The 24,189-nt window shown below is 44.8% G+C and overlaps 1 protein-coding gene across 2 annotated transcripts in view; it reads right to left on the reverse strand.

The window, feature by feature from the left end:
• Positions 1-669: 669 nt before the first annotated feature.
• Positions 670-24,189, reverse strand: part of TM9SF4 (transmembrane 9 superfamily member 4) — a 44,146-nt gene continuing 20,626 nt past the window's right edge. For both annotated transcript variants that reach the window (XM_070744400.1, XM_070744399.1), the window contains exons 7-18: positions 20,318-20,436; positions 18,011-18,122; positions 16,040-16,110; positions 14,964-15,096; positions 14,126-14,207; positions 13,934-14,009; positions 11,913-11,996; positions 9,248-9,423; positions 7,913-7,976; positions 5,300-5,419; positions 3,565-3,654; positions 670-2,665 (exon numbers count right to left, since the gene is read on the reverse strand). In XM_070744400.1, the coding sequence (XP_070600501.1) occupies positions 2,516-2,665; positions 3,565-3,654; positions 5,300-5,419; positions 7,913-7,976; positions 9,248-9,423; positions 11,913-11,996; positions 13,934-14,009; positions 14,126-14,207; positions 14,964-15,096; positions 16,040-16,110; positions 18,011-18,122; positions 20,318-20,436 (1,277 nt within the window). In that variant the 3' untranslated portion in view covers positions 670-2,515. The remainder of the gene's footprint in view (positions 2,666-3,564; positions 3,655-5,299; positions 5,420-7,912; positions 7,977-9,247; positions 9,424-11,912; positions 11,997-13,933; positions 14,010-14,125; positions 14,208-14,963; positions 15,097-16,039; positions 16,111-18,010; positions 18,123-20,317; positions 20,437-24,189) is intronic.

A 24,189-nucleotide genomic window follows, 5' to 3' on the forward strand; every position in this document is an offset into this window, starting at 1 on the left:
AAGTCATAAAATGAGGCAAAACTCACTTAGTTTTTCCTCATTATTCCTATCACTCATCCCCCACTGTATGACTGTAACTTGTTGCTTGTATCCTTACGATTTTTATTAATACCGATTTTTTTCCTGACTGCTTAGTTGACCCCTATGACAATCATTAAGTGTTGTGCCACATGACTCTTGACAAATGTATATTTTATGTACACTGAGCGCATCTGCACCAAAGACAAATTCCTTCTGTGTCCAATCACACTTGGTCAATAAAGAATTCTGTTCTATTCTTTATTCCTTATTCCCTATTCTATTCCATTCCACACTACTCCAAAATGGAAACAACATTTATCCATTAATTCAGTGTTTCCCACCCTTGGCAACTTGAAAATATTTGGACTTCAACTCCCAGCATTCCCCAGCCGGTATCCGCTGGCTGGGGAATTCTGGGAGTTGAAGTCCAAATATCTTCAAGTTGCCAAGGTTGGGAAACACTGTATTAATTTACCAAAAATTAGCATTCCCTGATTAAGCAAAACCTCCAATTTTACAAAAACCGGACTGTGCTCCCATACATCATTTTTGCATTCCTTAATAAGACTTAACTTCCCAACGGCAAACTGAACTGTGTTTCGAAAGACGGATCGTGGAAGGAGGGTTTAAAAAGTATCTACAAAGGTGCATCGGACAATGGGAGGATTTATTTACATTTGGGCTCATACAGTACAGTAAAAATACAGCGTGGCTGGAGCAGGTCCAGTGGGGCTGGGGAAAATGACCCACTCAGATTAAACCAAAGTTTTCACACACCCCACATACATACATTAAAAAAATCCCTCGGCCCAACCTCGGCTCTGGTGACTTCGGTGTGGTCAACGAGGGGATGGACACCACCAAGAAAGCCCGTTTGGATTTCCTTGCTTGGTCCTGGTGGAGAAATTAGTGACAGACCCTTCATCCATGGAGGCAAAAGTTGGGAGAGGGGCAGAGGAAGGGAAGGGAGGTGAAAAGAGGTCACAATTGGTGAGAAGTTTAATTTTTTTAAACTTCTTTTTACTCATATTGGCTTAAAAAAAAATCCTCGGATGAAGATACAGCGTGTGAACTGCTCTGGGTCTCGAGGATTTGGGGGGGGGGAATCTTACTGCAACTTGCTTCCCCCCCCCCCAGCAATGTTAAAAAACAAAAAAATAGTGTTAAACCCACATTCTTGTCCACACAGGTGAAAAAAACAGTCCAAAGAGTGTCTTTAGTTGGGGGGGGGGGGTTTCCCCAGCAATTCCCAGCGATTTGGGGTGGTTTTTTTAAAAAATTTATTTTGCAAACAAAAACTCCAGCACAAGCAAAAAAAATTCAGTTTCTCAGATTGATTTTTTTTCCCCTGTCACCATTCAAGCGTCGGGTATAAGATCGGTGAGTGGGTGGTTGAATTCATCCCCAGGTTGCTACCTTCCGAATAACGTTGCTTTGCACAACAACCGATTTTTAAAAAGAGACAGGACTGAAATCTCGGGGGGGGGGGGGGGTGTTTAAGGACAGGGTTGGACCGGGAAAGACCGTGGCTCTTGCCAGGGGGGGGCTGGAGAAAAGGATGCAAAAGAGGCTTTAGGGGCAGGGGAGTGGAGCATGGTTTCAAGAATACCTGGAGAATCGAGGGCAGCGATGAAGGGCTGCGCCAAGTCCTTCCCTCGCTCCCACCGCGGGTTTGCTCTCCAGCCACGGATTCCTTGGCACATGAACGCGGCAATGTCGCTCGTCTGGTTTTATTTTGGCTCAGGGTCTCCCATTTTGTCATCCAGACATTTGGGGGTCTCAACAAAACCCAAATCTCCCCAGAGCTGTGTCCTCTGATGGGCTGACGTGTCCACCATCCCTTATCGCTCCTCCCGTTTCCAAATTTGCCGTTTCCACCGAATTTTTTTCGGCAGGCAAACACACAAACGCAGGCGAGAAGATTTGTACAGTTTGAAAGCCTCTTCTGGACAATTGCACTTGACCTCGCTCGGAAATCGCACATCTGCAGCTCCGGAGAGAGAGAAAAACACCAGCAAACAAAGTTTTTCGGCATCCTCCTGTTGGAGCGAAAGGCGACGGGGGAGAATCCGTCGTCCTGAATCCCAGAACGACCGTCGTGATTGTTGAGTGACAGCCGAAAAGTAGACAAGAGGGATATTCATTGTAAGAGATAGACTGGCGGGGTTTTGTTGTTGTTTTAAAAAAATCCCTTCGATCTGGAATAGCGTCGAATTAAAAGGTAAAAGAATCTATACACCCTTTCCCTCCAGGAGATTCCCCGATTCCGTGGATATTGTGCTAAAAATTACATTCCAAGTGTTGAACTTTTTGTTTTTTTTTTCCGTTTTAATTTCCTGCGTCCTGCTCCCGAAGGTTGGTTTTTTTATTTTTTATTTTTTTTCATTTTTTGGCCCTTGGGAGAAACAGGAAAGAAAAGTGTCCCAGATTCCTTCCTAGGAGGAAACACCAAATCCCGGCGGTGGATCTGTGCCATCGGATACGCTGGCAGCCTTTAGTCTATTTTGACCGCGGCGTAAATTTTACGGACAAACATGTAGGCTGCATAGAAGCCGATGGTCCCTGTCAGGAGCCAGAAGGAAAGCACCATTAACGTGGTGTAGCCGAAGTACAGCAAGGAGGGGATGAATTCCACAATGTCCAGCTGGAAGAGAAGGAAAAATAGAGCTTAAACGAGCCCTAACAATCTTAGTAGATGCTTGGAACAAACTTCCACAAGACGTAGTAGGTAAATCCACAGGAAATGAATTGAAACATGCCTGGGATAAACATAGATCCATCCTAAGATAAAATACAGGAAATAGTATAAGGGCAGACTAGATGGACCAGGAGGTCTTTTTCTGCTATGTCTTCTATGTTTCTATGAGGTACAATGCTTAAGGATTGCCATAGGGGTCAAATAAGTAAAAAAAAGAAAGAAACATAGAAGACTGATGGCAGAAAAAGACCTCCTGGTCCATCTAGTTTGCCCTTATACTATTTCCTGTATTTTATCTTAGGATGGATCTATGTTTATCCCAGGCATGTTTAAATTCAGTTACTGTGGATTTATCTACCATGTTTGCTGGACGTTTGTTCCAAGCATCTACGACTCTTTCAGTCAAATTATATTTTATCACGTTGCTTCTGATCTTTCCCCCAACTAACCTCAGATTGTGCCCTCTTGTCCTTGGATTCACTTTCCTATTAAAAACATTTCCCTCCGGAACCTTATTTAACCCTGTTTCAATCATGTCCCCCCTTTTCCTTCAGACGATACAGACTGAGTTCATGAAGTCTTTCCTGATACGTTTTATGCTTAAGACCTCCCACCTCATGATTCTTGACAAATGGATCTTTTCTTTTATGTACATTGAGAGCATCTGCACCAAAGACAAATTCCTTGTGTCACCAATCATACTTGGCCAATAAAGAATTCTATTCTATTCTATTCCATGCTAATGCTATGCTATTCTGTTTTCTTCTATTCTGTCCTGTCACATAAAATAACATGAGATAATGGTAACCTAACAGAAGAATGTAATGCCGCAGAACCAAAGATACCTTATTCACGAAGTAGAAGATTGCGTAGATGAGCACATAGAAGGCAGACCCTCCGGACACCAGGAAGGTTCTCCACCACCACCGGTAATCCTGCCAAAATAACCAAAACCACCTTGGATTACAGGTAGTTCTCGAGTTACAACCATTTACGTAAGTGACCGAATTTACGAAGGTTATTGAAAAAGGACTTGCAAACTGTCCTCGTGGTTACGACCACTGCAGCGAGCCCATGGATCACATGACCCCAATTCAGGCACGTGGCAACTGGTATGTCTTTATCGAGGGTTGCAGCGTCCCAGATTCATGCCATCACCGTCTGGGACCCACCTAAGATGGCTTCCGACAACCAAAGTCAATAGATAAAGTGGCACAGTGGTTAGAGTGCAGTACTGCAAGCTAATTCTGCTGCCTGCCAGCTGCCTGCAATTTGGCAGTTCAAATCTCACCAGGCTCAAGGTTGACTCAGCCTTCCGTCCTTCGGAGGTGGGTCAAATGAGGACCCAGAATGTTGGGGGCAAGAGGCTGATTCTGTAAACTGCTTGGAGAGGGCTGTAAAAGGACCAGGAAGCAGTATAGAAGTCTAAATATTATTGCCCTTCCTTCCCTCCCCTCCCTTCCTTCCCTCCTTCCCGGGTCAAATGAGGACTCAGATTGTTGAGGGCAAAAGGCTGGTTCTGTAAATCGCTTAGCAAGGGCCAGAAAAGCACTACGAAGTGGTATATAAGTCTAAGGGCTATTGCTATTGTTATTCCTTCCTTCCTTTGCAGTATTGCAGGCTAACTCTGCCTACTGCCAACAGTTCGATCCTGACCGGCTTAATGCTTGACTCAGCCTTCTGTTGTTCTGAGGTGGATAAAAGAAGGACCCAGATTGTTGGTTGACTTTGCAAACCGCTTAGTGAGGGCTCTAAAGCACTTCCTTCCTTCCTTCTTTCCTTCCTTCCTTCCTCCCTCCCTCATAAAATGATGACCCAGATTGTTGGGGGCTATATGCTTACATTTTGCAAACCGTTTAGAGAGGGCTGTAAAGCAATACATGTTCACGTGCTATTGCTATTCCGTCCCTCCCTCCCTCCCTCCAAGTAGAAATCACTCAAGAAAAGAATGAGAGGGAGGAAGTAGTAGTGTTTCGGAGAAGGTTAAAAGGGGGAGAGGTGAGAGGAGGAAGGAAGGTTGGAGAGAGGGAAAGGAAGAGAGATGGGAGAGATGGAGAGCCATCAGGGAAGGGAGAAAATGAGATTTAAATGCAGACCATTGATCCATTAATAAGAAAAAGGTGTAAATATGGATAAAGAAATGGGGAATATGGATTACGATATTGTTTGTAAGGTATATATGCATTGATATTTGTTTGGATATGTGTAAAATAAAAATAAAAAACATTTTTCTACCCCCCCCCCCCAAAAAAAACCCACAAGCCATGACATGGTGTGTATGACATGGTATGACTTCATTCATGTGGTATTAAATTGGTTTTTTATACTATTTGATTACTGTAAGCAGCCCAGAGTTCTTTGGGAGTGGGCGGCATACAAATTTAATTAATAAATGATAATAAATGAATAAATACATTAAATCAGCATACATTAAAATGAAACTTTACACAGACATACCCCCCTCTGCAAAATACAGAACCATCACTGCATCTCAGAGGTCCGGGATTCTGGGTCTGGCTCGACCCGGGTTCCCCAGTCCTGCCCCCCCCCCCCCCCCATTTTGCCCCTTCTCCCCCTTACCTCGGCGCAGAGCTGGAAGTATACCATGACGATGCTGATCTGGGAACATGAGACTACCAGGATGATAAATACCAGGAATAAGAAGCCAAAGAGGTAGTAGAATTGATTCTCCCAGATGGCCTGGATTCGAAGAAAGACACACAAGACCTTCAAAGTCTTGTTTATCACCTTGAAAGCCCTACGTGGCATGGAACTGGGCTACCTGAGGAACCATCTCTCTCTCTCTCTCTCTCTCTCTCTCACACACACACACACACACAACTCCAATAGGACTGGCTTGCCCCACTCTGGGAAGAGGAGGAGCCTGCTGAGGTCCCAGCTGGCCAAGGTCTTTTCTGCTCTGGCCCCTGCCCTGTGGAACAGGATAGGAGAGTTGGGAGGGACCTTGGAGGTCTTCTAATTCAACCCCCTGCTTAGGCAGGAAGCCCAATCCTATTTCTGACAAGTGGCTCTCCTGTCTCTTCTTAAAAGCTTCCAGTGTTGATGTACCGATACTTCTGGTGGCAAGCTGTTCCCCTGCTTAATCATTCTAACTGTCACAATATTTCTCCTTATTTCTAGGGTGGATCTCTCCTTGCTTAGTTTCTGTTCTGTTTAGACGAGACACCAACAGGAATTAAAATAGACACCCAACAGGCAGTACAGTATTGAGATATATTGCTTAAAAACATCAAGGTATAAAATGGTTAATAGTCAAAGAAATATTTTAGTCCATTCTGACAGTGTCCCCAGACTAAGGACTCTCAGATAAGAACAGTCTCGGGCCAGAATCCAAAAGCCCATTAGAAAAATCTCCTTGAAGTGATTCTGCCAATCAACCAAACTCATACATTCCCGTAGCCTCTCCAAAGAAGCAGACGGCATGATTTAAAAGCTGTCTTGAGGCAAAAGTTTATTTATTTATTTATTTTATTTATTACTTAGATTTGTATGCCGCCCCTCTCCGAAGACGGAGTTTAAAGTGCTCTTTAAACTCCGGAGCTCACACTCGGCCATTGTTGGAACATTGTCCGTCACACTGATTTCTCATGAGACTCTCCTTTATATAGTGACAAGCCATGGCCAAGTGTTTCATAGGGCTATTCACACCCAAGCCTCTTCCTTCTCAAATAATCCTGTCTGGACATAATTCTGCGCACTCTTGTGTCTATAAATGGTTCGTCCTCATCCCCTCGATAACACCTCTGGGGGTATCTCAGTCTCTGGTTGGCTTTCCCTCTCTAATTTCTCATCCTCTTCACTCTCAGGCTCAGGGGCCAAGAACACTGGTCTAGGGCAGTGATTTTCAACCTTTCTTGAGCTGCAGCACATTTTTTACATTTACGAAACCCTGGGGCACATTGAACGGGGGGGGGGGGGCTGCTAAAAAAAGTGCACAAAAAATTCTCTCTCTTCCTCCCTTTCGCTCTATTTCTCTCTCTCTCCCTCTTTCTCTCCCTTCATCTTTCTTTCTCTCCATCTCTCTTTCTTTCTCTTCCTTCCTTCCTTTTTTGCTCTTTCTCCCTCCCTACCTCTGTCTTTCTCTCTCTCTCCTTTCCTCCCTCTCTCTTTCTCTCTCTTGCTCTCTCTTTCTTTCTTTTTCTTGTTCTCTTTCTCTCTCGCTCGCTCTTTCTCTTTCTTTCTTTCTTTCTTTCTCTCTCTCTTTCTTTCTTTCTCTCTGAGCTTCGCGGCACACCTGACCAGGTCTCACGGCACACTGGTTGAAAAACACTGGTCTAGGGTAGCAATACGCATCCGTCTCTCGATCTTTGAAATCCGTGATCAGCTGAGCAGGATGGGGACCAGACACAACAGGCAGGAAGGCCAATGTCATTTCAGGCAAATGTCTGTCCTGTCTCTTCTTAAAAGCCCCCAGTGTTGGGAGCATCCACAACATTTGGTGGCAAACTGTTCCACTGATTAATTGTTCTCACTGTCAGGAAATTTCTCCTTTATTTCTAGGATGGCTCTCCCCTGGTTTAGTTTCCACCCATTGCTTCTTGTTCTACCCTCAGTCCCCTAATCCTCTTGGTTGCTCTTCTCTGCACTTTTTCTAGAGTCTCAACATCCTTTTTGCATCATGGTGACCCAAACTGAATGCAGGATTCCAAGTGTGGCCTTTTAAACTGGGATTAACACTTCATCTTGATTCTCTCCCTCTGTTAATGCAGCCTAGAATTGTGTTGGCTTTTTTGGCAGCTGCTGCACACAACTGGCTCATATTTAAGTGATTGAGAAACACCACAAGTCTAGTTCGGATGTATCCATGTATATGACAACAGCAAAGAGTTTGAGAACTCTTGAGTTTGAGAGCCACCCCGAGTCTGTGGAGAGGGGCGGCATACAAATCTAATAAATAATAAAATAATAATCTTCTTTGTGGCAGCTCCTCATATTGGAGCGATCAGGTCACCCCTAGTCTTTAGACTAGACCAGGGGTCTCCAACCTTGGCAACTTTAAGACTTGTGCATTTCTAACTCTCCCAGCTATGCTGGCTGGAGATTTCTGGGAGCTGAAGTCCACAAGTCTTAAAGTTTCCAAGTGTGAAGACCTTCAATTAATGTTTTGTATTTAATGGTGCAAAGCAGCTGAGGGAACTGGAAGGGAGTAGATTGGAGGCCCTCCGGACTTACGCTGAAAATGAAGAAAAGTTCAATGAACATAGCTCCGAAAGGCAGAATTCCAGCCATAAGGATCCTGTGAGAAAAGGAGGAGAAAGAGTCATTATGGAAGCAGGGGATCTTGTTCAAACAGATCCCTCAACGGGGTAAACCGTTATTTTATTTATCCTATAATTTTTTTTAAATGCAGGCCGCTTTCTTGAACTCAGCACCCAGCTGGGTAGAATCAAGACATAAAAGCAATCCTTTCCACTCTGCTGAATTCTTTGCTATTGTTATAATTCTTAAGATTTTTATTCTGCTTTTTCACGTATAAGTCAAGGCGGCAACCATATCTTATATGCCTCCTCTTCTTGTTTTCCCCACAACCCTGTGAGGTGGGCTGGGCTGAGAGAGAGAGATTGAATCAAAGTCACTCAGACAGCTTTCAAGACGACAGCAGGACTAGAACTCCCTATCTCCTGGTAACTGGCCCAATCATCCAGCCGGCTTTTATTGCTAAAGTAGAACTAGAACTCACTGCCTCCTGGTGATTGGCACAAAGTCACCCAACCATTTTTCATGCCTAAGCTGGAAACATAGAAACATAGAAGTCTGACGGCAGAAAAAGACCTCCTGGTCCATCTAGTCTGCCCTTATACTATTTCCTGTATTTTATCTTAGGATGGATCTATGTTTATCCCAGGCAGGTTTAAATTCAGTTACTGTGGATTTATCTACCACGTCTGCTGGAAGTTTGTTCCAAGGATCTACTACTCTTTCAGTCAAATAATATTTTCTCACGTTGCTTTTGATCTTTCCCCCAACTAACTTCAGATTGTGTCCCCTTGTTCTTGTGTTCACTTTCCTATTAAAAACACTTCCCTCCTGGACCTTATTTAACCCTTTGACATATTTAAATGTTTTGATCACGTCCCCCCTTTTCCTTCTGTCCTCCAGACTATACAGGTTGAGTTCATTAAGTCTTTCCTGATACGTTTTACGCTTAAGACCTTCCACCATTCTTGTAGCCCGTCTTTGGACCTGTTCAATTTTGTCAATATCTTTTTTAGGTGAGGTCTCCAGAACTGAACACAGTCTTCCAAATGTGGTGTCATCAGCGCTCTATATAGCGGGATCATAATCTCCCTCTTCCTGCTTGTTATACCTCTAGCTATGCAGCCAAGCATCCTACTTGTTTTCCCTAACGGAACTAGAACCCTGGTGATTGGCTCAAAGTCACCTGGCGCACACAGCTTCCTGGCTCTTAGGCCGTCCTCTGCACCCCTATCCCAAGTTGGCTCTGTCATGACAGCAATTCTAGTCCCTGTCCCGAAAACTGCAAGGAAGCCAGCCCGGAAGACTCACCCAACGAAGCGGTTCATGTACCACCGCTGTTCCGGGATCTGCCTTGGGATCTGATTGGTCCGGACGGGATTGTCGTAGGGCTGCTTGCGAAAGCCGAAGTAGTAGCCCAGGTAGACCAACGGCAGGGAGATGCCGAACCACATGCAGAGCAGCGCCAGCATGGTGGGAAACGGGACCTGGGAAACGAGACGCCGAGCCTCAAGACAGCAGCCACGCAAGGTGAGCGCCGTGGCCTAGAAGGGGAGGAGCTCTTGCCTCACAATCAGGAGGTGGCGAGTTCGGTCCTAGGTAGAGTTTCTACAACACTCCGTGGCTTGCATTGGCTGCTGATCGGTTTCCGGTCACAATTCAAAGTGTTGGTAATGACCTTTAAAGCCCTACATGGCATTGGGCCAGAATACATCCGGAACCGCCTTCTACCGCACAAATCCCAGCGGCCGATAAGGTCCCACAGAGTTGGCCTTCTCCGGGTCCCGTCGACCAAACAATGTTGTTTGGCGGGCCCCAGGGGAAGAGCCTTCTCTGTGGCAGCCCCGGCCCTCTGGAATCAACCCCCCCCAGAGATTAGAACGGCCCCCACCCTCCTTGTCTTTTGCAAATTACTCAAGACCCACCTTTAGCGCAAGGCATGGGGGAGTTAGGATATTCCTTCCCCCTAGGCCATTACAAGTTATGCATGGTATGTTTGTGTGTATGTTTGGTTTCACTATAAGGGTTTTTAGTTGTTTTATTAATTGGATTGTTACATGTTGTTTTTAAATCATTGTTGTTAGCCGCCCCGAGTCTGCGGAGAGGGGCGGCATACAAATCCAATAAATAATAATAATAATAATAATAATAATAATAATAATAATAATAATAATAATAAGAGGCAGATGTGGGTCTGCCTGCTTGGGCGGGGGGGTTGTTAACCTGTTAAAAATCTGTTAAAGTCTCCCCAGCAAGCTACAGGGAGCAAACCCCTCCCTCATTGTACCTCCCCCTCCCAACACTGCTAGTGTTGTGAGTGGCCCATGTCCGACTCAACTGCTCATGGATTTTGAGGAGACGGAGGAGTACTGGCATCACAGGCCAGTGGTCTTGTCACTCGAGTCTGAGAGTGAGAGTGAAGGGGTTGGAGACTGGGGAACCACCCGAGACTGTAGAACTTCCAATTATGGTATTGTCTGACCCAGAGGATTATGGGGAATCAGAAGAGGAGGACCCCGTGTTAGACACAAGGGTAAGGAGGATGAGATCGAGAAATGAGTATCTCACAAGAAGAGGTTCTTGGCGTTAATACAGCTATGGGACATTTGGCCACACCTTGTGAGTATATAAGGACAGGCTGATGAGAGAAGAGGTGTGGCAAACAATATCCCTAGTCATAGACGATGGTGCCTTGAAGCTGAGAGATTTTTCTGTTTCCATAGACTTTTATTCCTGCCTGTTTCATGAGCAGCGGAGTTCCTTGGGACTGTAAGTTTGTTAAACTCTAAGAAACATGTCAGGAGCAGAGATTTATAGAAACATAAAAGATTGACGGCAGAAAAAGACCTCATGGTCCATCTAGTCTGCCCTTATACTATTTCCTGTATTTTATCCTAGGATGTATATTATTATTATTATTATTATTATTATTATTATTATTATTATTATTATTATTATTATTATTATTATTATTATGTCAGTACAACACAGATCACTATGCTGGATTTCGTATTTCATCACCAGTCAGGCGCTTCCCAAGCACCTAGGACTGCGTGATGTAGCAGCAAATTATGTTTGCGGATCCCAGTAAAGCGGCCTTTTGCAATTGACAGATGGAGATTTTGTCAATTCCAATGGTTTTCAAATGTCCGCTGAGATCCTTTGGCCCTGCGCCCAGCGTGCCAAGTACCACTGGGACCACTTTATTATTATTATTATTATTATTATTATTATTATTATTATTATTATTATTATTATCATCATCATCACCAATACAACACAGCAAATGAGATCACTATGCTGGATTTTGTATTTCATCATCAGTCGAGCGCTTCCCAAACACCTAAGACTGTGTGATGTACCGACAAATTATGTGTGCCGATCTCAGTAAAGCGGCCTTTTGCAATTAACAGATGGAGATTTTGTCAATTCCAATGGTTTTCAAATGTCCGCTGAGATCCTTTGGCACTGCACCCACCATGACAAGGACCACTGGGATCACTTTCACTGGCTTATGCCAGAGTCGTTGCAGCTCAATTTTTGCCCTCCCAGGCATTAAATTATAGGTGTGGGCATTTGCACAGGTGCGATAATTCTCATGCACGCTCTTTCAGCACCCGAGGGAAAAAAGGTTCACCATCACTGCCCAAGACTGTCCCTTATATAGTGACGAGGCGTGACCAAATGTTCCCTAGAGCTACTAACGCCAAGACCTCATTCTTTTCAGATATTCTTGTCTGGACATAGTTCTCCTCACTCTGGCATCTAACATGGGCTTGTGCAAATGACCCGATGGCCGCAAAGAAATACGATCCATCCTGTCAGAACTGATGAAGCTTCTTGGATGAGAAGCGAAATGTTCTCAAGGAAAAACAAAGTCCAGTTGCCTTTTGATGAAGCCCTCTTGAGATTTCTCTGTCAGACCCAAACCCTTCAGAGGAGTAAACCCCACAGGGGGTAGCTGCGAGAGACCTACCGCTCCCGAGGAGTGTTTGCCCCAGATGAAACAATTCAGGACAAAGCAGATCCCAAAGACGACCCCAGGATACAGCATGGCCGTCTGCAAGGGAAAAGAATAAACTAGGTTAGGTGGGCTCCATCTGCCGACACCCTCTGGGGCTACCCCCGTTTCTGAACCAGGCAGCTATAAAGGGCTCCGGTTCTTCTTCCTCCAAATACAGGGAGTCCTCGGCTTGCAACCTCAACTGAACCCCAGATTTCTGTTGTTAAGCAAGACGTTTGTTACAATCTTTCTTGCCACAGAGTTTTTAAGCAAATCACCACAGTTGTTAAATGGGTCACAAAGAGTGTTAAGGGAATCTGGAGAAGACCCCACAAGGCCTCCTCCATCTCCATCACCACATCATTCTCTTCCAGCACTGATGGTGGTTTCCTAGTTGGGTCATGAAACATCTGCAAGAAAACAACGCAGCTCAGAGAGCACACTTGAAGCCCTAAAATACTCTTTTCTACTGGAATAGAGTAGAGTGGAGTGGAATAGAATATAATAATATAGAACAGAATATAGAATAGAATATATAGAATAGGAAATAATTAGAATAGAAGAATTTGAATAGAACAGATTAGAATAGAATAGAAATTAAATAGAACATATAGAATATAGAATAGAATACAGTGATACCTCGTCTTACAAACGCCTCATCATACAAACTTTTCGAGATACAAACCCGGGGTTTAAGACTTTTTTGCCTCTTCTTACAAACTATTTTCACCTTACAAACCCACCGCCGCCGCTGGGATGCCCCGCCTACAGACTTCCATTGCCAGCAAAGCACCCGTTTTTGCGCTGCTGGGATTCCCTTGAGGCTCCCTTCCATGGGAAACCCCACCTCCGGACTTCCGTGTTTTGTGATGCTGCAGGAAAATCCCAGCAGGGGAATCCAGCAGTGCAAAAACGGGTGCTTCACTGGCAACGGAAGAGCGGAGGTGGGGTTTCCCAGCAAGGGGAGCCTCAGCGAAATCATAGCATCACAAAAACACAGAGGTCCGGAGGTGGGGTTTCGAGGACTTTGGTGTTTTTGTGATGCTACGATTTCACTGAGGCTCCCTTCGCTGGGAAACACCACCTCCGGACTTCCATTGCCAATGAAGCACTCGTTTTTGCGATGCTGGGATTCCTCTGCTGGGATTCCCCTGCAGCATCACAAAAACACAGAAGTCTGGAAGTGGGGTTTCCCATGGAGGGGAGCCTCAGGGGAATCCCAGCAGTGCAAAAACGGGCGCGTCGGCTGGCAAAAGGGGTGAATTTTGGGCTTGCACACATTAATCGCTTTTCCATTGATTCCTATGGGAAACATTGTTTCGTCTTACACACTTTTCACCTTAAGAACCTCGTCCCGGAACCAATTAAGTTTGTAAGACAAGGTATCACTGTATATAGACAGAATAAACAGAATAAATAGACTATAGAATGGAGTAGGAAATAATTAGAATAGAATGCAGAATAAAAGAGACGAATAGAATAGATTAGAACAGAATAGAAATAGAATACCAGAGAATATTGAATATAGAATAGAATATATAGAATATAGAATAGAATATAGAATGCAGAAGAATAGAAGAATATAGAATAGAATGTATAGAATATTGAAGAATAGAATAGAATATAGAATAGAATGTATAGAATATAGAAAAATAAAATAGAAGAATAGAGAAAATAATATATCAAATAGAATATAGAATAGAATAAGGAATAGAATAGAATAGAATTCTTTATTGGCCAAGTGTGATTGGACACCCAAGGAATTTGTCCTTGGTGCAGACGCTCTCCGTGTGTATAAAAAATACATTCATTACGGATGAAGTGGTCAAATCATATTAGGAAATTATTCCTGTTTCAGTTGAAATAACCTTAACCTGCCATCACTTGCCACCAGCTTTCCCCCAAAGCGATTTCCTCTCCCTGTCCAAACCCAGTTAGAGCCACCACCTTGTTGTCCCACCCCCTGTCCACCCAGAGGCAGCAGCTCCACTTACACAGAAAGCGCCTTTCTTCCACCGATGGCCTTTGAGTGTGCGGTACAGGCGGCCGGCCGAGAAGCCCCCAAAGACCCTGGTGCACCGGGCGGGGGGGGAAAAAGATAGCAGGTTTACCTCCCGCCCCTTTCCAGAAATCCCACCCCCACCACCATCCCAAAAGAAAGAGGTGCCAGGCAACGACCCACTCACCCCATGAACATGAAGAGGAAACAGGCGGTGGTCATCAGAGAACCCCGGCTGGAGGGAGACAGCATGCCCAGCATGGCCACAACTGCAAAGCAAAAGGGACGGCGGTCCTTGGGGTTGCCTGAAGCCACTGGCAGGCCAGAATCTGTTCCAGTGATTTTGATCCTGCCCACAAACTATAGCAATAGCACTTATATACCGCTTCATGGTCCTTTTACAGCCCTTTCTAAGGGTTTTACAGAATCAGCCTCTTGCCCCCAAAAACCTGGGTCCTCATTTGAGAGAGGGAGGGAGGGAGGGAGGGAGGGAGGAAGAGCAGTAGCATTTAGACTTATATACCGCTTCATAGCGCTTTTACAGCCCTCTCTAAGTAGTTTACAGAATCAGCCTCTGGCCCCCCAACAATCTGGGCCCTCCTTTTACACAGGAAGGAAGGAAGAGAGGGAGAGAGGGAGGAAGTTAGGAAGGAAGTAAGGTAGGAAGTAAGGAAGGAAGAAAGAAGGTGGGAAGGAGGGAGGGAGGGAGGGAGGAAGGAAGAAGGTGGGAAGGAGGGAGGGAGGAAGAAAAGAAAGAAAGAAAGCATTTAGCCTTTAGACTTATATACCGCTTCACAGTACTTTTACAGCCCTCTCTAAGTGGTTTACACAAACAGTATATTTGCCCCCAACAATCAAGGAGGAGGAGGAGGAGGAAAAGGAAGAGGAGGAGGGGGAGTCGGGCAGGGCATTTTGTGCCACCGGGAGAGAGGCTGTGAATGAAGCCCTGACCTGCCCAGGGGTTCTGAATCCCCGTCTTGGCTTCCCACATGGGCAAACGCAGGCGCCCGCCAGGCCGTACTCACAAATGACGATCAGGATCATGCAAAAGAGCTGGATGCCGGAGCCCAGGAGGGAGCTGAGGATCATGGGATACTGCGGCGGCCGGAAGACGTCCCCGTGGACCAGTTTCCACCCTGACTCCTCCATGGTGTCCTCCTGCGGGGGTGGGGGAAAAGTGCCACACAATGAGACAGCAGCCCGCCACAAATCTTCCCCTTTTGACACATACACATACACACCCACACACAAATACACACACACTTGTGGCAGTTAAGCCTGTCTGCCACCTTTCTTGCAAGAAACAGGGATGTTTTGTAGACACTCCCGAAAACTGGATTCGAAACTCGGGTGGTGGATGGACTAGATGACCTTACTGAGTACCTTCCGACTCTGTTCATCTGTAGAAACCTAAGGCATGCAGTCCTTGACTTACAACCACTTGTATAGTGACCACGGAAAGTCCAACAGACACCCCCCCCACCCCTGAAGTACTCAGTGACAGTTCAAAGTTAGAAACAGTACTGAAAAAAGAGGGTCTTACGACCATTTTTCACACTTGTGGTAACTGACTAGTATTTACAACCGTCAGTGCCATAAATCTATCTATCTATCTCCATCCATCATCTATTACCTCTCTATTTCTGTCTGTCTGTCTGTCTGTCTATCTAATCTATCTAATCTATCTAAATGTATAGGCCCCCTTCTCCTGACAGACTCAGGGCAGCTTACAAGACTAAAACCACTTCCTTTCTCTTTCCCACTTTCTCTATTCTTTTCTCTTTTTTCTTTCTCTCTCTTTCTTACTGTTTTTCTCTTTTATCGTTCTCTTTCTCTTCTCTTCCTCCCTCCCTCCCGTATTCCATAATGTAGTCATTAACCTAAGGAACTCGCTGCTACAAGATAGAAACTCTTTCTATCTTTAGCTGGCTGGAAAAACCAAAGCCAGGAAGCAGGAAAATCCTTCTACCGCTGCCTCCGGGAGATGGTCTTGAATTCGAGAGACGCCAGTTCTCCGGAGTTCCACTCCACCCCCAGCACCCTGCAAAGCACTTTCAGAACCCCAGGAAGGACCCCCATTCTTGCCGGAGCACCAACGTACAATGTCGTCTTCCTTGTTGTAGTTGGCGATGTCTTTTCGGAGAGTCCGGATGATGATCATGCTGAGAATGCCTGAGAAAAAAGAGAAACCGAGGTCAGAGGCCGGACTGGTCCACATCCGTATCGGGTCTCGGGTAGGCTCAGAGGCATGCGCGCGGCAGGAAAAGACCATGGCTGCCCACCTGCCTGCCATAGACTGCACAAGTAGGGGTGGGCGAAAATGGAGCTCCATCCCAGAACACCCAATTTATTTATTCGATTTTTATTTATTCGATTTTTATTTATTTTTATTTATTTTTATTTATTCGATTTTTATTTATTTTTATTTATTTGATTTTTATTTATTTTTATTTATTCGATTTTTATTTATTTTTATTTATTCGATTTTTATTTATTTTTATTTATTCGATTTTTATTTATTCGATTTTTATTTATTTTTATTTATTCGATTTTTATTTATTCGATTTTTATTTATTTTTATTTATTCGATTTTTATTTATTTTTATTTATTCGATTTTTATGCTGCCCTTCTCCTTAGACTCAGTCAATTCAGCTTACAACATATTAGCAATAGCCCTTTTGAACAGAGCCAGCCTATTGCCCCCACAATCCGGGTCCTCATTTTACCCACCTCGGAAGGATGGAAGGCTGAGTGATGAGATTTGAACCACTGACCTACAGATCTACAGTCAGCTTCAGTGGCCTGCAGTACAGGACTCTACCTGCTGTGCCACCCCAGCTCAATTTGCATAAGCCACAACCCCAGTGTGGTAGTAAAAATTTTGGTATCCCTTCACTGTGCACAAGTCAAAAAGAGGGCTGTGGAAATACTGACTGACCCCTCGCATCCTGGACACAAACTGTTTCAACTCCTACCTTCAAAACGTCACTACAGAGCCCTGCACACCAAGACAACTAGACACAAGGACAGTTTTTCCCTGAATGCCATCACTCTGCTAAACAAATAATCCCCTCAAGACTGTCAGACATTTTACTAAATCTGCACTACTATTACTACTAGGTTTTTCTCACCATTCCGATCACCCTTTTCCTCCCACTTATGACTGTAACTTGTTGCTTGTATCCTCAAGATTTTTATTAATATTGTTTCCTCAATGCTTATTTGACCCCTATGACAATCATTGTGTTGTACCTCAACTCAGTTATTGTTCTTTGCTCTAAATTGTTAATTGGTTTAATTGTAAATTGTATCAGTTCATACCTTGTCATATCTTGTCAATTCGCCTGGGGAGTTTTAGAGGTTTAAATAAATTTAACAAACAAATAAACAAAGAGAAGTGTCAAAATACAAAAATATGTTCTTATTTTTAAAAAAAGGCTAGGGGGATTCAGAAATTTGGCCGGCGTCTTCCAGCCGCATTGCCCATATGCAAGGAGTTTTATTACCCTTTTAATCCACCCTTTATTGGTATTATGATTTATCACCTGGTAAGCCAAAATGTTTGTAGTGGATTTGGCTGACCAGGAGGAAGGGAGCTTGTATCTTGTAGCAGTGAGTTCCTTAGGTTAATGACTACCACCATGATGACACAGGAATACCTAACGAGTCCTTCCTGAGGACCTGGGAGAGACAAATGTGGACATTTGATGGCGTTAAAAGGTCTCGTCTGTCAGCAGTTCTGAGTAAAGCTGCCTTCTGAAATTGACTGATGTCGAATTCATCAATGCCCTTAGTTTATGATTTAAATAATATGATTCCCTCGGCTGTTCTGCAAGTTTATGGCGTGCTTCTTTTACCAGAGACAAATTATGTGAGTGTGGTTATAGTTTTACGACTTGGGTTTTTAGAACAGTTTTATAATTGGGCTTTAGAATGGTTTGTTGTGTTGTTTTTATATGCTGTGAGTCTTCGGAGAAGGGCGCATGTAAGTCCAATTAATAAATAAATAATAAACAAATCCCCTTGGCCAAATAAAAGTCACCCAGTTCAAATCAAAGTGCTTCTCCTCACCTGAAAGGAAGAAAACCACCACCACGGAGTTCACAATGGAAAACCAATGGATCTGCACATCACTCATGGTGAGGTAGGTATCCCACCGGGAAGCCCACTTGATGTCACTCTCCTGCGGAAGGAAGAAGGAGGGGAAGGAAGGAAGGAAGAGATGGATGGGAAGCGGCTCGGCTAATGGCTGGGCTAGCAGCCTTTCCCGATTCAGGGACGTCTGCCTTAACAATTGCCCTCAAAGCTCTTTGGCAGCATCCAGCCAGCCCTTAAACTGCATGGGATTCAGGCAAGTTTGTTTTCTTATTTGTCCACATTTCTGAATCAGAACGGACCTGGAAGGGACACTCGAGGTCATCTAGTCCAACCCCATGTTCAAGCAGCAGAACCTAGACCAGTGATGGTGAACCTTTTTTTCCTTGGGTGCTGAAAGAGCGGGCATGCGTGAGTGCCCACACCCATAATTTAATGCCTGGGGAGGGCAAAAACAGCTTCCCTTACTCCCCAGAGGCCTTCTGAAGGCCGGAAACGGCCTGTTTCCCAACTTCTGGTGGGCCAAGTAGGCTCGTGTTTTGCCAGACAATGTTAATAACAATAACGACAACAACAACAGAGTTGGAAGGGATCTTGAAGGTCTTCTAGTCCAACCCCCTGCTTAGGCAGAAAACCCTACACTACTTCAGACAGAAGGTTATCCAACATCTTAAAAACTTCCAGTGTTGGAGCATTCACAACTTCTGGAAGCAAGTTGTTCCACTGATTAATTGTTCTCACTGTCAGGGAATTTCTCCTTAGTTCTAAATTACTTCTCTCCTTGTTTAGCTTCCACCCATTGTTTCTTGACCTGTCCTCAGGTGCTTTGGAGAATAGCTCAACCCCCTCTTCTTTGGGGCCACCCCTGAGATACTGGAAGGCTGCTATCGTGTCTCCCTTAGTCCTTCTTTTCATTAAACTAGACGGGCCCAGTTCCTGCAACCGTTCTTCCTATGTTTTAGCCTCCATGCCTTTAATCCTCATAGTTGCTCTTGTCTGCACTTTTTCCAATATTCCAACATTTTTTTTGTCATGTGATGACCAAAACTGGATGCAGTATTCTGCGTGTGGCCTTACTAAGGTTTTACAAAACGGTACTAATACCTATACTGAACCTGTCACCTCCCTCACAGAGGGACTCTGGATGGTGTAAACAAAATATAGGTAACGGTTGACCTTTTAAACATGAATTTTAATCACCCGTGCCTCATTTTAAATGGTATACTATATACTGTTTTTATGTTCTAGAATTCATCCAGAGCTGCTCTGAGAAGGACACGAGCCATTTTAAAATTTGATCAATAAATAGATCTAACCACGTCTCCCTTTGAACAATGGAGTGACCCAGGGCAAAATTAAGAGTAGGATGCCTTAGCCTGGGAAGGGGGGGGGGGGCATTTTTAGAGACCAGCTTAAGAGAAAACATTTCAAGCAGACAACCAGTGTGGGGTTGGCTGGGAAATCAGGAGATTCTAATCCCACTTTGGGCACTTTGGGCCAGTACTGAAAATATTTGAATTTCTCCTCCCACCTTAGGCCTTTGGGCCAATCAGCAGGAGACATAAGAACCTAAGAAGAGCCCTGCTGAATGGAGCCAAGGCCCATTGAGTTTAGCATTCTGTGTCACCCAGTGGCCCACCAATTGTCCACGGGGATCTTGAGCAGAAAGAGAAGGCAAAATCCTCCCTTTCCCTTGACCCCCAAAAAATGGGACCCCAGGTGGCACTTGGACATCCATTTCAATCACCACCTATGATACACTTAACCTCCATGACTCTGTCGAATCCTGCCTTGAAGCTCTCCAGGCTGACAACTGTCCCAACCTCTTCTGGAAGGGAATTCCATCAACCAAGGACCCTCTGGGTGAAGAAATACTTCCCTTTGTTTGTCCTCACTTTCTTACCTGTGGGCTTTAGGAAGGGACTAGTATTGTGTGATAGAGAAGATAATTTTTCTCTATCCATCTTTTCTATCTCATGCATGATGTTATACACCGAGTTCTAGTCCTGCCTTAGGCACGAAAGCAAACTGGGTAACTTTGGGCCGATCACCAGGAAACGGTGAGTACTAGTCCTGTTGAAGGCATGAAAGTTGGCTGGGTGACTTTGGGCCAACCACACTCTCTTTTCAGCCCAACCCACCTGGCAGGGTTGTTGTTGTGAGGAAAACAGGAGGAAGGAGGAGTATTAGCCCTGTTTGCTGCCTGGAGTTAATTCTAGAGTAATAAAGGCAGGATGAAAATCTCCTCCCGGCTCTCCACCCACCCTCAGCTCCAGTACTCACCTCCCAGTGCACAGAATAGGTGAAAAAAAGCTCATTGGGCTTATTGGGGTCAATTTCTTGAGCGGAGGCGCTGGCAGCTTCGGGCAAGACACAAACGCCCTTCTCGTCCACCTTCATATCTGCGGACCAAAAGAAGAGGGTTCAGGACCGTTAATCTCTCTTTTGCCAAACAATGCTATGCCGGTGACCCAAGACTCCCTCAAAGCATCTCGGCCAGCAGGCAACGCTGCCTCATCACTGGGCCTTTATTCATTCATTCATTCATTCATTCATTCATTCATTCATTCATTCATTCATTCATTCATTCATTCATTCATTGGATTTGTATGCCACCCCTCTCCGTAGACTCGGGGCGGCTAACAACAGTGGTAAAAACAACATGCAACAATCCAATACTAAAACAGCTAAAAACCCTTATTTTAAAACCAATCATACATACAAACATACCATACATAAATTGTAAAAGCCTAGGGGGAAAGAATATCTCAGTTCCCCCAAGCCTGACGGCAGAGGTGGGTTTTAAGAAGCTTACGAAAGGCAAGAAGGGTGGGGGCTATTCTAATCTCTGGGGGGAATTGGTTACAGAGGGCCGGGGCCGCCACAGAGAAGGCTCTTCCCCTGGGTCCCGTCAAATGACATTGTTTAGTTGACGGGACCCGGAGAAGGCCGACTCTGTGGGACCTAACTGGTCGCTGGGATTCATGCGGCAGAAGGCGGTCCCGGAGATAATCTGGCCCCTTGCATGGTTGCTTTACTTACGCGACCGCCTTCTGCCGCATAAATCCCAGCGGCCGGTTAGATACCCCAGAGTCGGCCTTCTCCAGGCCCCGGCGCTCTAGAACCGGCTCCCCCCAGAGATTCGTACTGCCCCCACCCTCCTCGCCTTCCGCAAGAGTCTTAAGACTCAGCTACGTCGCCAGGCTTGGGGCAATTAGACATGGCCCCTCTGACCAATAAATGTGATGTATGGTGTGATTGGATTGTCTGACTAAGTGTTATACAGTGTTCCCTCGATTTTTGCGGGTTCGAACTTCGCGAAAAGTCTATACCATGGTTTTTCAAAAATATTAATTAAAAAATACTTTGCGGGTTTTCCCCCTATACCACGGTTTTTCCCACCCGATGACGTTATAGGTCATCGCCAAACTTTTGTCTGCTTTTAATAATTTTTCTTTTTAATGAACTTTAATAAATAAATATGGTGAGTAATAATCTAAATGGTTGCTAAGGGAATAAGAAATTGCAGTTTAGGGGTTTAAAGTGTTACGGGAAGGTTTGTGATACTGTTCATAGCCAAAAATAGTGTATTTACTTCCGCATCTCTACTTTGCGGAAATTCAACTTTCGCAGGCGGTCTCGGAACGCATCCCCCGCGAAAAGCGAGGGAATACTGTATAGGGTTTTTAGTTGTACCTTTTTAATATATTAGATTTGTTCTATATGCTTTGTTTTTTATACTTATTCTGTGAGCCACTCCGAGTTTTCGGAGAAGGGCGGCATACAAATCTAATAAATTGAATTGAATTGCATTGATTAGAGATTTTAACAATAGTGAAAGATCATACTGTACAAAGTGAAACGACTTCTGTCTATTGTTCAGATAGTCCTCAATTTACAACCAATTGTTTAGTGATCATTCGAGGTTATGACGGCACTGAAAAAAATGACATGGCCGTTTTTCACACTTATGACTAGTGTTGGGCGAACCGAACCTGCACAATTCAGGTCCGTACTGAATATTGTGGTGTTCAGCATGACAGACCCGAACCCAATTTTTAAAAAACTTCGTGCTCCGGTTCAGCGTTCGTGCCGAATACCGCGAAAGCCACTGCCTGGCTGTCATCTGCTGAGAAGAGGAGGAGCTGGGCGCCAGTGGCGGCGGAGGAAGGCGAACACCGGGGAACTGTCGGCCGGTCAGGAGGATGGGAGGGAGGCACAAAAGGAGCTGGGGAATCCCTCCACAAAGAGATTCCGGGGGCGGAGCTTTGACGTCACGTATACCGACAGGTTGCTAAGGACGCCAAGGTGATTACTTCCTGGATTCCATGCAATCCAGGAAGTGATCACCTTGGCGTCCTTAGCAACCTGCCGGTATACGTGACATCAAAGCTCCGCCCCTGGAATCTCTTCATGGGATTCCCCAGCTCCTTCAAAGGGAGGTCTTTTGACTTAAAAATTAAAAAAAATCTTTTTACAAAAAAGGACGCTGCAGCGGCGCTGAAGCAAAGGGCGGTCTTTTCACGGAAAAATAAAAATGTTTATTTTTACATGAAAGGACCTCCCTTTGCTTGCAGCACCACTGCGGTGTCCTTTTTCGTAAAAATAAAAATAAATAAAAATAAAAAATCCGTAAAAATAAAAAATGATGGGATTCCATGGGCGGAGCTTTGGCGCCACGGACCGTTCGGGTTCAGCCGAACTTTGCGTGAAGTTTGTCCGAACTTGCCGAACCCGAACACCGTTGGGTTTGCCCATCACTACTTATGACCGTTATGAGTGTGACGCTCGGCAACTGACTCATACTTATGACCATTGAAGCAACCTGGGGTCAGGTGATCCCTGGATACGACCTTCCAACTAACGAAGTCAGTGGCGACGCCATATTCATTTAACAACCCTGTTGGAGCTAATTTTAACAACATTTAACAACCCTGTTGGAGTGACCTATTGCGTGAATGATAAATTGGATGTTTTAAGTTTTTAGGATCTTTTAAAGTCTTTTAATCGTAATTAATTGGATCAAATTGTTTTACTGTGTATTCTATGTTTGTTGTGAGCCACCCCGAGTTCACGGAGAGGGGCAGCATACAAATCCAATTAATAAATAATAAATAAATAAACTTGCCTGGGCCCATTTTTGAGCCTTCAGGGTCGCCACAGTGTAAAGAAGGGATAGGGAGGGGGAGGACATGGCTAGATGGGGGTGTTTAGCCAAGGCAAAATAGTTTCCTGCGGGAACCAAGGACATGCCAGCAGGTGGCTCGAAAGAGGAAGACCCCCGTAGCCAGGCAACCAGCAAGCACCTTGACTGGACAATTGTTATTTGGGGAAAGAGGGAATTTTCACTTCTCCAATCAAATAGAAACTGCGGGAAATTTCAGAGTCAGTTTTCACCAGCTTGTGCCAATGTGATACCTCCAATAAAACTGTTCTTTGAGCAACTTGTCTCAAAGTGCTGTTTTCTATGGAATTCTGGGATGTTTGATGAATGACTGTAATGGTACAGTAGAGTCTCGATTAACCATCCTTCGGTCATCCGACATTCTGGATTATCCGACACTGCTTGGAGGCATGGCTGTAGGCACTTCTGTGCCCCCACACACGCCCCCAAACATGGCAGCTGGGATGGGGAAGGTGACGTGCAGAGCCCCAAACATTGTAATGAAAAGGAAGAAGGTTGTTGTATCAGTGGAGTAGAAACTTGCAATAAAACTTCAATACGTTTGCAATTCATAGTGATTTCAAGGCTTTTCTTAGACTCTCCGGATTATCCAAAATTTTCGGCTATCCAACTAATCAAGACTCTACTGTATATTTAAGGGTTTTTTAATAGTATTATTAATTGTTGTATTTTAATCATGGGGAATCCAGACCGTGATACCATGGTCTTTCGTGACGGAAGGAGGCCAATGCATTTTAATCATTTTATATTGTTTTTATTCTTGTTGTAAGCCACCCTGAGTCCTACGGGATTGGGCAGCTGCGTGTCAAAAGCCCTGCCTGTGCTACTCGAGGAGGTAGCCGGGTTGGCGGTGGAGTTCCCCGGACTCATTGTCCTGGGGGACTTCAACCTGTCGTCACTCGGCGAAACCTCTGGGCTGGCACAGGAGTTCATGGCCACCATGACAGCCATGGACCTGACTCAAGTAGTA

Source organism: Erythrolamprus reginae, chromosome 3 (genome assembly GCF_031021105.1).
Source record: "Erythrolamprus reginae isolate rEryReg1 chromosome 3, rEryReg1.hap1, whole genome shotgun sequence".
NCBI lineage: Eukaryota > Metazoa > Chordata > Lepidosauria > Squamata > Dipsadidae > Erythrolamprus > Erythrolamprus reginae.